The sequence below is a fragment of the Vulpes vulpes genome, chromosome 2 (assembly GCF_048418805.1).
Source record: "Vulpes vulpes isolate BD-2025 chromosome 2, VulVul3, whole genome shotgun sequence".
In the NCBI taxonomy this organism is placed as follows: Eukaryota; Metazoa; Chordata; class Mammalia; order Carnivora; family Canidae; genus Vulpes; species Vulpes vulpes.
The window spans coordinates 94816833-94830289 of NC_132781.1; the positions used below are offsets into that span (position 1 = coordinate 94816833).

The 13457-nt window shown below is 35.9% G+C and overlaps 1 protein-coding gene across 15 annotated transcripts in view; it reads right to left on the bottom strand.

Annotated features, from left to right (window-relative positions):
- Nucleotides 1-13457, bottom strand: part of ARHGAP12 (Rho GTPase activating protein 12) — a 123828-nt gene that overhangs the window by 24539 nt on the left and 85832 nt on the right. For all 15 annotated transcript variants that reach the window (XM_026000891.2, XM_072749327.1, XM_026000893.2 and 12 more), the window contains 2 exons: nucleotides 6034-6095; nucleotides 655-736 (listed from right to left, as the gene is read on the bottom strand). In XM_026000891.2, coding sequence (XP_025856676.1) covers nucleotides 655-736; nucleotides 6034-6095 — 144 coding nt within the window. The remainder of the gene's footprint in view (nucleotides 1-654; nucleotides 737-6033; nucleotides 6096-13457) is intronic.

Here is a 13457-nt window from a genome sequence, read left to right on the forward strand (position 1 = left end):
AAAAAATTTAAAAAGGTAAAAGTGAAAAGAGTGTTCAATGTTTGTTGTGCAGTGAACAATTATGAAGACAGCTCGTACTCTGAGCTACCAAAGTGGCCTGCCAAGCTCCTTCTCAGGAAACCACACTCTTGCACGTTAGTTAGCATCAATGTACCATAGTTTTGACTGTGTGAGCATCTGTATTTTTGCTCCTTTGTACATCCAGTAGGGAAATATATCCTAAGGTATCAGAAAAGCCCAAAAGAGACTTTTTTTTTGTGGGGGGAGGGGCTGTTTAGAATGCTCAAAAATTTTTCCATATAAATGAATGGTAATTTACAAGGGTTCATAGAAGCACTCTGCTTTCGGACAGCAGGGAAAACTTGTAATATCCTGGAACTGAATTAAGAGAGATATTTTGTTCTAGAATGTCCAAGTAATAAGCCCACCTTTCAGTTCAATAGATAAAACAGACTGTTGATTTTATTAATACAACTAATCAGATTTCTAATTAGCCCTCCTCTTTGGTTACAAGTCAAAACACATCTTTTATAAACTTTACTTTTATTTGCACACCAGCTGTGGCTAGAACTCTGAAATACTTCACAAAATTTAGGTGCACAACTATCCACATAATTTAAATTTGTAAATCCTTCAAAGAGAAGAAATACTTACCCAACTTGTGCTGCTTCCTTGAGTTTTGGTGAAGAGTAAAGAGGAACCTTGTAACACAGCCCAAGAAGACAACCAGTTCTTTCTGTAATTATAAAGACAACCAACTAAAGCTCTGCTATTCAGTTTTTCCAACCAAACTGAAAAATTACATATAACCTAGTTATCAATGTTGTCCACAATTTACATTCATTATTGACATTCTCACTGTTTTTACTGAGGACATAATGCTAATAGAATTACATTCATTTTATGGTTCCAAACTGACCATCAAGGCCCCCAAACAAATGAAGCTAATAGAGATATATTATTAGAATAATTATATAATTATGTCCACATGGTAATCCAGCACATTGACAATCAAAGGTACCAATTTATTTTGAAGTAGCCTTACTTGAACTCTGTATCTGGCAAGAATTATTCATGATTAAAAACTAAGCAAACATGTTCACCTCACCTAATTCTTTTTTTTTTTTTTTATGATAGTCACACACACACAGAGAGAGAGAGAGAGAGAGAGAGAGAGAGAGAGGCAGAGACACAGGCAGAGGGAAAAGCAGGCTCTATGCACCGGGAGCCCGACGTGGGATTCGATCCCGGGTCTCCAGGATCGCGCCCTGGGCCAAAGGCAGGCGCTAAACCCGCTGCGCCACCTAGGGATCACTCACCTAATTCTTTATATATACAAATTATTTTATGTTTCTTGGCTATCTCCCTTCCCCTAATAAGGCTACACTAGGTAAGTGGTAGACACTAGGTACAACCAGTAGATACTAGGTACAATAAATTACATATTCACTGATCACTGGGGTTACTAAGATGAGGGTTTTTTTTTTATTGTCATAAATTACAAAATCAACACATATATATCAAAACTCTAAATATAAAAATGTATAAAGATGAAGGTTCCCCATTTCTTCTCCTTCAATCCACATTTCAGAGACAACCAATAATTACTTTATAAGGGAATTTAATTGTTGACAGGCTAAAATGAATGTCAAATATGTCTACTACAAATTTAAGGCCTACCTTTACTGCCAAACATACCGACAGTTTTTAAAAACTCTAAAGGCACTCAAAAGGTTTATTATTCTCTATTTTCAGAATGTAGAATTTAATATCAATTAGACCTATCTTATTATTTTATGTATACTTGAACTTCATGGATTAAAAGTGAAATTAAGTTTACTTCTATTGAGTTTCTACTATTTTTCCTTTTATTTCCTATTGATTTTGCTTATGGTTGTTACTGCTACTTATTTGGTGAATGGCTATTCCTAATGATTAGATCTTTATTGTAGATTTATCCACAGTTTTTACCATTTTAAGTCCTCATCTTATGGCACTTAATGCTTTTCCCCCTGAAGTGAACAGTCTAAGATCCCTATTCTTGGGACACCTGGGTGGCTCAGTGGTTGAGTGTCTAAAAGATTTATTTATTCATGAGAGACACACACACACACACACAGAGAAAGAGAGAGACAGAGACAGAGAGAGACAGAGAGAGAGAGGCAGAAACACAGGCAGAGGGAGAAGCAGACTCCCGCAAGAAGCCTGATGTGGACTGATCCTGGATCCCAGGATCACATCCTGAGCCGAAGGCAGATGCTCAACCACTGAGCCACCCAGGTGTCCCAAGAAGGGATTTATTTTTATTTGGAAGTTCATTTTATACTCAATCTTCTATTTCTATAGAGAGTATCTACTAACTCCCTCCTCTGAAAAAATAGTAAAATCAATATATTTCCACTTTAAATAAACTTTTTGAATTTAATTTTCAAAACTAGAAAAACTGTAGAACTAGTAATTATACCGAAGAATATTGGATATTTGAATACTGAGTTAACAATAGTTCCCCAAAGACTGAAGCACTCGTGTAATGGAGTTACGAACAGAATTAGTCACATTTTTTTTCCTGGAAAATAAAAATGACTGATGGTCACACTATGGTTATTTACAGTTGAGTATTTGGCAGGTAGATATTATCTCAAAAATAAATGAAGTGAGTCTGTCATTTAAAGGACAGTATTTGTTGACAAAAAAATTGAAGCTTTCAAAGGGAAAGCAGAATTTTGGAAAACCTAGCATATCTGCCACTGTGAGGTTGACAATTTTCCAATATCTAATGACTTTTCTGATGATGTTACTGATCTGTTAATTCTTTTTAAGATTTTATTTATTTATTGAGAGAGAGAGAGACAGAGAAAGAGAGAGATGCAGAGACACAGGCAGAGGGAGAAGCAGGCTCCACTGCAGGGAGCCTGATGTGGGACTAGATCTCTGGTCTCCAGGATCAGGCCCTGGGCTGAAGGCGGCACTAAACCGCTGAGCCACCTGGGCTGCCCTGATCTGTTAATTCTTTGATATTATAAGATATGTCAACATTTGAAGAGTCAGCAAACTTATTGAACCAGTATTTTCTGAATCATTTACAAGATGCTAAAAAATTGTGTATAGGTAAGGAGTCCAAAATGCAACACAAACCAATTGATTTTGATGTAACTAAATATGAAAAGTTCACAACAGGTTTTCAGTTTTAACTCACGGGGTTTTGGTGTAGCAGAAAAACATACACAATTATTGAAGAAGAATATTAAAATACTCCTCCCTTTTCCAACTTTATATATGAAAGGGAGGGAGGATTCTCTTCATATAGTTCAGCCAAAATAATGTGTCACAACAGACTGCCAATAGATATGAGAACCTACCTGTTTTCCATAAAGCAAATATTAAAGATTTGCAAAAATGTGAAACAATGCTACACTTCTCACGGAAAATTTTTGTATTGGAAATACAGGGACTTTTCTTCATAAAAATGTTACTCATGTTAACACATAATGGATTATTTAAGAATTAAAAAACTTAAAAAAAGAATTAAAAAACTTAAAATGTCTCAGTTTTAATTTCTCAAATCTATAGCTATAAACTACATAGACAAAAGTTTTTGCAGTAATAAATAATTTGTAAGAGTTTAAAGGGGTCTTCAGATCAAACTGTTCGAGAACCACTGATATACAGGAAATTTAAAAACTATTTTGCTCAACTCTACATAAATAAATTTGAAGATGAGAAAATGGATGATATTCTTAGGAAAACATAAATCACCAAAAGTTTTCCAAAAGAAATAGAAAAACTAATTACCACAAACAAAACAAAACAAAAACAAAAACCATGACAGCAATGAAAACAGAGAAAGTAGCCAAAGAACTATCTGCACTACATATGCCCAGAAAGGGAGAAAAAGGAAAAAGACCGATCCTGTTCACAAGTGACTTCACCCAAGAAACAATTTAAGGAACAAATAAGTACAGTATTTGTAAAGCTTTTTCAGAGCACTTAAAAGAAAAACTTCTAAGTACTAAAATGTGACAAAGACAGTTCAATTAAAGTAAATCTTAAAAACTCAACTATAGGGATGCCTGGGTGGCTCAGCGGTTGAGTGTCTGTCTTTGGATCAGGGCATGATCCCAGAGTCCTGGAATTGAGTCCCACACTGGGCTCCCTGCATGGACTCTGCTTCTGCCTCTGCCTACATCTCTGTCTCTCTGTGTCTCTCATGAATAAATAAATAAAATCTTTAAAAAAAAAAAAACCCTCAACTATATGTAAATTTTAAACTCTTCTTGACAACAGACTGATCTCTGTTGACTATACACTCATAGCATTTTAGCAGTTCTTAAAAACTAGGGAAAATCCAACTTGCTTACAATGAGTTAATCTCCTTAATTCATTAGAAGTACTACACATTAACTAAAAAAGTCAACAATCCCATAGACAAAGAGGATGAACACACAATTCAACAACAAAAAAAGACACAAAAATGGTTAAGATACATTCTAACACACTAAAAAGTAATACGAACTAAAAATATCATTTTCTCTCTTATTTCTATTAGCAAAGATAAAAAAATGGACAACATATTGAACTGGCAAAGGTGTGGAGAAATCCACTGCTATTACTACAAATCGATTCAATGCCTTAGTGTGTAATTTGGAACACTATCAAAATGACTATTGCCTGTGTCTTAGCAATTCTACTTTTGTAAAATCTGTTCAACAGGGATATTTAACACACTTGCAAAATGAACTATATAAGATGTAATGTAAGTGTAATACTGTTTCCAGCAACAAAACCATGTAACACATCTAAATGTCTATTTATGCAATAGATAGGCATATTTACCTGCAAATCTACCTGCAAATACATAATGGCTAAATAAACCTGGATGCAACCACATGATATATAACCATGCAGCAGTTAAAAACAAAGTGGTAGGGACACCTGGGTGGCACAGCAGTTGAGCGTCTGCCATTGGCTCAGGGCGTGATCCCAGGATCTGGGATAGAGTACTACATCAGGTTCCTTGCACGGAGCCTGCTTCTCCCTCTGCCTGCCTCTCTCTCTCTCATTGAATAAATAAATAAAATCTTAAAAAAAAAACCCCAACAATGTGGTAGCTTGACATGCAAGGAAATAGAACCATCTCCAAAAAAAACTGCTCAAGACTATGTTTAAAAAATTAATCTATGCTGGGGCACCTGGTGGCTCAGTCAGTTGAGCATCTGACTCTTGATTTCAGCTCTGGTCACAATCTCAGGGTCGTGAGATTGAGCCCTGCATTGAGGTCAGCAGTGAGCTCAGAGTCTGCTCAAGATTCTCTCTCCCTCTTCGTCTACTCTTCCCTCTACATGTGCATGTGCTCTTTCTCTCGCTCTCAAATAAATAAAATCTTCAAAAAATATATATCTAAAAAAATCAATGCATATAGAAAAAAATACATATGTATACACTATCTATGGAGGAAAATTCTACATCTCATTATACTTACCTATTTGCCTCTGAGGACTGGAAATCATAGCTGGGTGACTGACTTTCGGCTAAATATTGTGTGTATTTTTTTTTTTTTTTACCATGTGCGCTTTTTACTTACTGAAAAAAATTATTAAAAGAAAGATTTTATTTATTTGAGAGACACAGAGCAAGACAGCACAACGGGGGAAGGGGCAGAGAGAGAGGGAGAAACAGGCTTCCTATTGAGCAGGGAGCCCAATGTGACACTTGATCCCAGGATGCTGGGATCATGACCTGAGCTGAAAGTAGTCACTCAACCGACTGAGCCACCCATGTGCCCCTGAAAAAAATTTTTTAAATAAAGCTAATGCTTGCTCAGAATCTTCTGCTTTATCACCTCTGAATTTAATATTATCTTAAAAAATATGTCAACACAAAGATTTTCATACATTTCATGATAATCCTACATACATATTAGAAAATACATTTGAAACCTTTTTATCATTTCTACTAGAATATAACTATATTCATAATTTTTATTTATTTCAATCAAATAAAACAGGTCAGAACATTAGTGATTTTTGTACTTACCGAACTTTTTTCCCATTTTCAGTAATTTTTGTTACATTTAATAATCCATATTTTTCTTGACCCTATGGAACAGAGTAATATCATTTATACATAATTCATATAGACAATGAGGTCCAAATTTTTACATATGATTGAGTCAAAATGATCTGGTACTCTAAAAATTAGCTTAAAAAGATTAGTCAGTATGTAATATGCTTACTTCTAAAGTAAAGTACATTAGGAATACAATTTCCTAATACTTCTGTATAGTTATTTTCAGTAATTTTACAATTAAACCTTTCCTCTTCTTAAGTCCTGGCAGCCATAAGGCACTTTGCTATCAAATTAGATTTCCACACAAACACCACCGGTCAGCACTGGAAGAATGATTTATGACTTCCTGTTCAAAGTAATCTAATGCTATAATGATGAATACCTCAAAAAGGAATTATTTACTTTGCTGGGGGTTTTTTCATCAATACAGTTTGAAAAGTATTTAAGATATTAACCTGCTTTGTCAAAATGTAAAAATAACTAGCCAGAACAAATGCAGTAACTGTATTAATATATTACTCAAAAGTAAATGTTACTATGCATAGTACTGGCCTTAAGGTTGCATTAAAAAACTCAGTATGTACTTCACTAAACATATTCTCAGATGGTGAATTGGGGCTCTGGAAAAATACAGATATATTAGTTAGCTGATGCAAAAACAGTGGCAAAGCTTTATCACCAAACCCCATGAAGGCAAAAGCCACTTTGCTCAAGTTAATAGTCATCTTAAAATTCCTCCAGATGGAAGGAAGGAGCACTTTCTCATTGCTTTAGCTTCCAATATTCAACTGAATTTAATGACAATGAGTTGGTGTCTATAGCAATCATCAATATTAGTAAGCACTTTAAGGGCATGACAGAGCAATGTTACTTCAACTGAAATACACAAACACATACATTCAACACATAGAAAAAATATTCCCAATTCAGAATTTATTTCTATTTCATCATATCTCAGCTATTTTCTCAATGTACTTCCATTAGAAAAAGACACATCTTTCTTGAAAGGGAGATTAACTAATTTGGGGTACTTTCTAATAATGTTTAAAATATAATGTTTGAGGGAGGCCTGGGTGGCTCAGCGGTTGAGCATCTGCCTTTGGCTCAGGGCGTGATCCTGGAGTCCTGGGATCGAGTCCCACATCAGGGTTCCAGCATGGAGCCTGTTTTCTCCCTCTCCCTCTGCCTATGTCTATGTCTCTGCCTCTCTCTATGTCTCTCATGAATAAATAAAATCTTTTAAAAATTTTTAAAAATAAAAATAAAATATAATGTTTGAAAGTTTTGCCTAGCCTGATAAAAATTCTCACCTATAGACAAAGCTGACAGAGTATTAATATTGGTTCATTTGTGGTATATGGAACCTGGGAAGTAGTCATATGAAATTTTACTGTAATTTTTTTTTGAAAGTAGTCATATGAAATTTTACTGTAAAAATTTTTTTTTGAAATTTTTTTGAAAAGCATAGGCTGGACCCCTTAGATACACTGATACTTAGAAGTTTGATACTTCTAAGAGCTCTCTATTGCCTAAGAAAAACATCAATCACACACACAGTGATAAGTATGCACAAGATCATAAGTAAGAACATTTCTAATTTACTCTCAGAAGCAGGAAGGAAATAAAAACATTCAAAGATATAAGAACTAAGTAAAACATTAATCTGAGAGGATGGCATTGCTTATGTGAGCTGGGGATCAGGAATCAGAAGACCAGAGTCGAAATCACACCTGTAAAAATGCCAAAGCTGGAACTGTACAGGACAAAAGAACTGAGGCACGAGTGGAACATGGGAAGAAAAGTAGAAGGGAAGCAATAGTGACAGAGCACAGAAGCTTGAGGATGAGACAGAGATTCTGTATTAGGGATTCTTACCTGAGACAATGGATGAATTGAAACTGGTACAAAATTGTGTGTGGATAGTCTAGACACTTTCAAGGGTCCAGAATGCTCATGAAATTCTTAGGGATTAAGACCCAAGGACTAATGCTCTAAGTATTAAGCACTCTAATTTGAACATAAAATAAGAATAAAATTTGCCACATCCAAAATTTACAAATACAAAAACATTTAGCATGCAACATGGGTAAGTGTGATGAGAAAGGTATGGAGAGAGGGAGTGAAGAAAAGGCTTCCTGGAGATCCCTGAGCTAAGGAATTAGCTAGATGGTGACAGCAGGAGATGAAAACAACAAAGTATAAAGGTACAGAAGTGAAATGAAAGAACATTTCGTATTTGAGGGCCCTTCAGTTCCCTCAAAGTACTAGGTGAGGTGAAGCAGCAAGGAAAAAAGGGAGTGCGATAAATGAAGTGAGAAAGGGTGTTGAAACAGGGAACTGAGCAGAACACATTCTAGTAATTAGCACAGGAGATGGAGCTAGGGCAGCGACAGTGAGAAAGTGACAAGGGGCCAAATTTGAGAGACTCAAAAGACAGAACTGACAGGGACTGGACAGGAGGAGCGTCAGAGAAGGAAGATCCAAGGAAAACTCCTAAGCTTCAACAATTGGCTAGATGGCGGTATCTCAGTTTCAATGACACTGGTTTAGAGAAGCTTTCCCAGACCACTCGCAGGTAGGAGCACTTCTACCCCTCCATTATCTACCACTGCCCCCAGATTGTTCCTGTCATTGCACTTAATGCAAAGGACAACTACATATCTTTTATTCACAATCTATTTCACTGGGCTGTCCACAGGACCGTATGACCAATGTATACAGCATGATATTATTCACTGCTTACTTCACTGGGCTGTCCACAGGACCATAGGACCAGCGCCTACAGCATGTACTTGATGTTCACAATATATATCTGTTGTAATTAGTCAACAAATTAGCAGTGCTATTGCAAGAAAGGAATATAAAAGAAGGCTGGTGATAGACAAAATAAAGCTTTAACTTTTAAACACTGATGTTGGGAAGCCTAGGTGGCTCAGTGGTTTAGCGCCTGCCTTCGGCCCAGAGCGTGATCCTGGAGACCTGGGATCAAGTCCCACATCAGGCTCCCTACATGGAGCCTGCTTCTCCCTCTGCCTGTGTCTCTGCCTCTCTCTCTCTCTCTCTCTCTCTCTGTCTCTCATGAATAAATAAATAAAATCTTTAAAAATAAAAATAAACACGGATGTTTCTGAATTTGATATAAAAGTGCTGAGTAGGCAGATTAATAAAAAAGGTTTGGCTATACAGGTCAAAGATTTGGAGGAAAAATTTAGACAGATTTTGAACATACTATTTGGTGTACTTTCACTACTTAATAGGATTCAAAAATAACCGATGTTTTTGTGGTCATTAAAAAAAATCCATAAAAATATCTTGATAAATCTTGCAAAAAATGCCCATATTCACACATAGTATTTCTTAGTCTAAATATAGTTGATACTCCAAAGGAAAGTTCATATTAAAAATAGCAGAAATGTTTTAATAAGGACTGGCAAAATATGCTTAAATTTTAATTGAAATGACTGTACTTAAATTATCCTATCCTAATAAGGAAGGAAAACAAGAAAATGTTTGTTCTATTAAGTAATCTGAGAAAATTTCCACAGGCTCATAATCACTTCGCAGGCTCCAGAATTCTTTTATTTTTTATTTTAAAGCATGGAGCCCCACATAAGGCTGGAACTTAAGACCTAAGCTGAGATCAACAGTCAGATGCTTATCTAAATGAACCACCCAGGTGCCTATGTAGGCGCCAGAATTTCCAATGTTGTATTCATTTAGTAAAAGAGGCATTTCCAATTTGGCTAACAATTATTATATACCAAAATCAATACAACCCATCAAAATCCTTATCTTTGGTTAATCATGCAATTATAAGGGTTTTTTTTAATACAAAGTTAAGTAACTTGGCACAGTGATCTAGTAGTTGAAGAAGAACCAGGGTAATGGAACTTCCAGAACAGGAAGTTGATAGGGAGGGAATACAAACTAGTAGTTGCCAGGGAAGAGGAAAAGGTGATGGGGAAATAAATGAGTGAATGCTTAACAGGTGTGGGTTGCCCTTTGAGGTAATGAAAATGTTCTGAAATCAGGCAGAAATGATTGCTGCACACATTGTAAATATACTGTATGCCATTTAAATGTATACTCTAAAATGGTTAACGACTAATTTTCTGTTATATGAATTGCACCTCAATAAAAAAAAAATATTTTAGGGGCACCAGGGTGGCTCAGTTGGTTAAGCATCCAACTCTTGATTTCAGCTCAGGTGATGATCAAGCCCTGTGTCGAATTATGCACTGAGTGTGGAGCCTGCTTCAGATTCTCTCTCGCCCTTTCCCGATGCCCCTCCCTCTTTCTCATTCTCTGTCTCCTCCAAAAAAAGGTATTTATTTTAAAGAACTAGAGCTTTAAAAAATTAGATGTTTAAATCATGTTTTTTTAAAGGCTTTAGAAAGTATTATTTAATGAGGGAAAAAAAAAGAGCAAAACTGTCCACTAATACTTTTGCTAAAGAAAGTATTGAACCATTCTTTTCTCCAATGCATTTTAGTGCCATAATTGGAAAAACAGGGTCAGAAACTCATTTCCAAATTATATATTCTAAAATTTTATTCAGCATTCAGTGATTGGAAACTTTAATATGCACATTTATCTGGAGTATTACTCAGTCATAAAAAAAAAGAATGAAATCTTGTTATTTGCAATGACATGGATGGAGCTAGAGAGTATTATGCTAAGCAAAATAAACCAGTCAGAGAAAGACAAATAGCATATGATTTCACTCATATGTGCAGTTTAACAGAATAAAACAAAGGGGGAAAGAGGAGAGAGAGAGAGAGAGAGATGCAAAACTAAGAAATGGTCTCTTAACTATAGAGAACAAACTGATGATTCCCAGAGGAGAGGCAGATGGGGAGATGGGTGAACTAGGTGATGGGGATTAAGAAGTGCACTTGCTGTGATGAGCACCAGGAGATGTGTGGAAGAGTACTGAATCACCATATTGTGCACCTGAAACTAATATTGAACTGTATGTTAATTGGAATTTAAATAAAAAATTTAAAAAAATGCTCATCTGTCATAGACACACTTGTACAAACAGCTTTTTTCTTAGATCAGCCCATAAAATCCTATTTAACCTACACTGAACTTGTACTGTACAGAAACAGAACACTGATCTTTTTAAAAAGTATATGATGGCTATTTCAAAAAAGGATTTGAAGGGGCCACAAAAAATAACAATAATGTATCTGAAAATTGGAAATGAAACAATAAAAAAATGAACATGTTTAAAATATTAAGAAATGGAATTTTAAATCTGGTTTGATTAGATTACATGAAAACATCATGCTAAGTGCATAAAGTCTATCAAAAAAGACCATTATAGGATTCTGTTTTTTAAATTTTTATATCTTAAAGATTTTTATTTATTTATTCATGAGAGAGACAGACGCAGAGTCACAGGCAGAGGGAGAAGCAAACTCTCTGTGGGAAGCCCGATGTGGGACTCGATCCCAGGACCCCAGGATCATGACCTGAGCCAAAGGCAGACACTCAACCGCTAAGCCACCCAGGTGTCCCTATAGGATTCTATTCTTACAAAATGTCCCAAATACTCAAATCTAGTGAGACACAAAGTAGAGTCCTGGTCATTCAGAGCTTGGTGAGACATGGAGCTAGAAGGGTGGTATCAAATGTGGTTTCTTCCTGAGATGAAAATATTCTAAAATTGACTGTGATGATGGCTAATGTATCTGAATATATTAAAACAACCATGTAACTGTACACTAAGTAAGTTGTATATCTGAATTACATTTCAATATGAATTACATTTCAATAAAGCTTTTTATAAAAATAATACAGATGAGACTGAAGAGGTAGGTGGGCAATCTGCAAGATTTTAAGATGACACCAGGTAGCTAACACTGATTACAGTGTTATTTTTGTTCCTAAATTTGTAGCTTCCTTTTTCTTACTAGCAAGCCTTCATACGAACCAGATTTTAACTCACAGAGGGAAGACATCTCCCTGTATGAACTGGGTAAGAGGGAGAAACACGGGTGAGATTCAGTGGAAATAGCTCAAGTTGAGAAGAGGGAACAGAGGAGCAAGAGATGGAAAAGCCAAGGAGGGCAAAAGCCTCCACAGGGAGAGGCAAGGCGGCATGGAAGAGGTGCCCTCTGGAGTGGGAAAGGAGAGCTCTATATTTAGGTGAAAAAGAATGGACTCAGGTAGAATTCACAAAGCTATTTCAACTTTCATTCCAAGACAAAAGAATGAAAGAGAAAAATACTGATGAGGCAGTTCCTTGTGGGGGCCAGCAGGGGGTATCGTGAGTCCAGAATGGTCCAGTTTGCTGTCAAACTAATGTTTGGTTTGGGAGGGGTAAAATGGTTTAGGAGGTAATTTGCAAACTGTCCTTTTAACTCCATGTGAAACATTTGCAACTTCATGTCTCTATAAGCTAACCTAGAGGTTCCTTTTTACCAACATGTAAACGATTTATAGTCTCTTTGGCAATTATATATTACCTCTATTTAGAATAAATTACAAAGATTTCTGCTCTTTTCTAAATGTACTGATAAGACAAAGTACTGTAGTAACAACACCTTAGATTCATACAATAATTCTTGAAACCACCACTTTTTATATTTAACGCTTATGTACCCAGGACAGTGTTAAATAATGCAAAAGACAAAAAAGAGAAAAGTAGTCACTATGTATCCTTTAGTAGGAGTTTATTTAAAATGTCAGTAGGGAAATGAGGGGTACATGAGGTAACGTTCACACTACTGGATAAGTGACTTGGAAATTCAGGAAAAAAAGAAAAGATCTTTATTAGGCTAACATTAGTCCGGCAAGGCCCCTTAAGCCAGTCTTAAAAGCTTTTCTAACTTTAAGTATGGAAAAGCCACGGATGTTGTAGGCGGGGGAACCACCTGAGCAATGTCAGAAGGAAATGTGTACAATATGTGGTATGAACCATAAAAGATCTGATTCAGTTAGGGAATGGGCAAAGAGTTAGAAAAATAAAAAGACATCTGTGGAAACCTCTGCCTCTAAAAAAATCAGAAGTACTGAACAGCTAATATATGGTACACAGTAGGTACTGGGATTACTCTATTCCTGCTCTAATGAAACTTTTCTTTGTCTACTAGGGAAGACAGACACAAATAGAGGGTTTAAGGTTTCTACAGGAAATAAAAAAATGAAAAGTGTTATTCTATTTAATATAACCAAGCAACATAATTATATGCTATGAAGAGTATTACGGAGAAATCTGACCAAATCTAGAAGATTCGAATAAAATTCTCTGAGGAAGCAAAATCTGAACTGAACTCTAATGAATTAACAGAAGTAAACAGGCAAAGGTGGGAGAGAATGGTTCAGTGGGCAGAGGAATGACACGTGCCAAGACCTCAAGCTGAAAGGCAGGCTCTTTTGAGGAA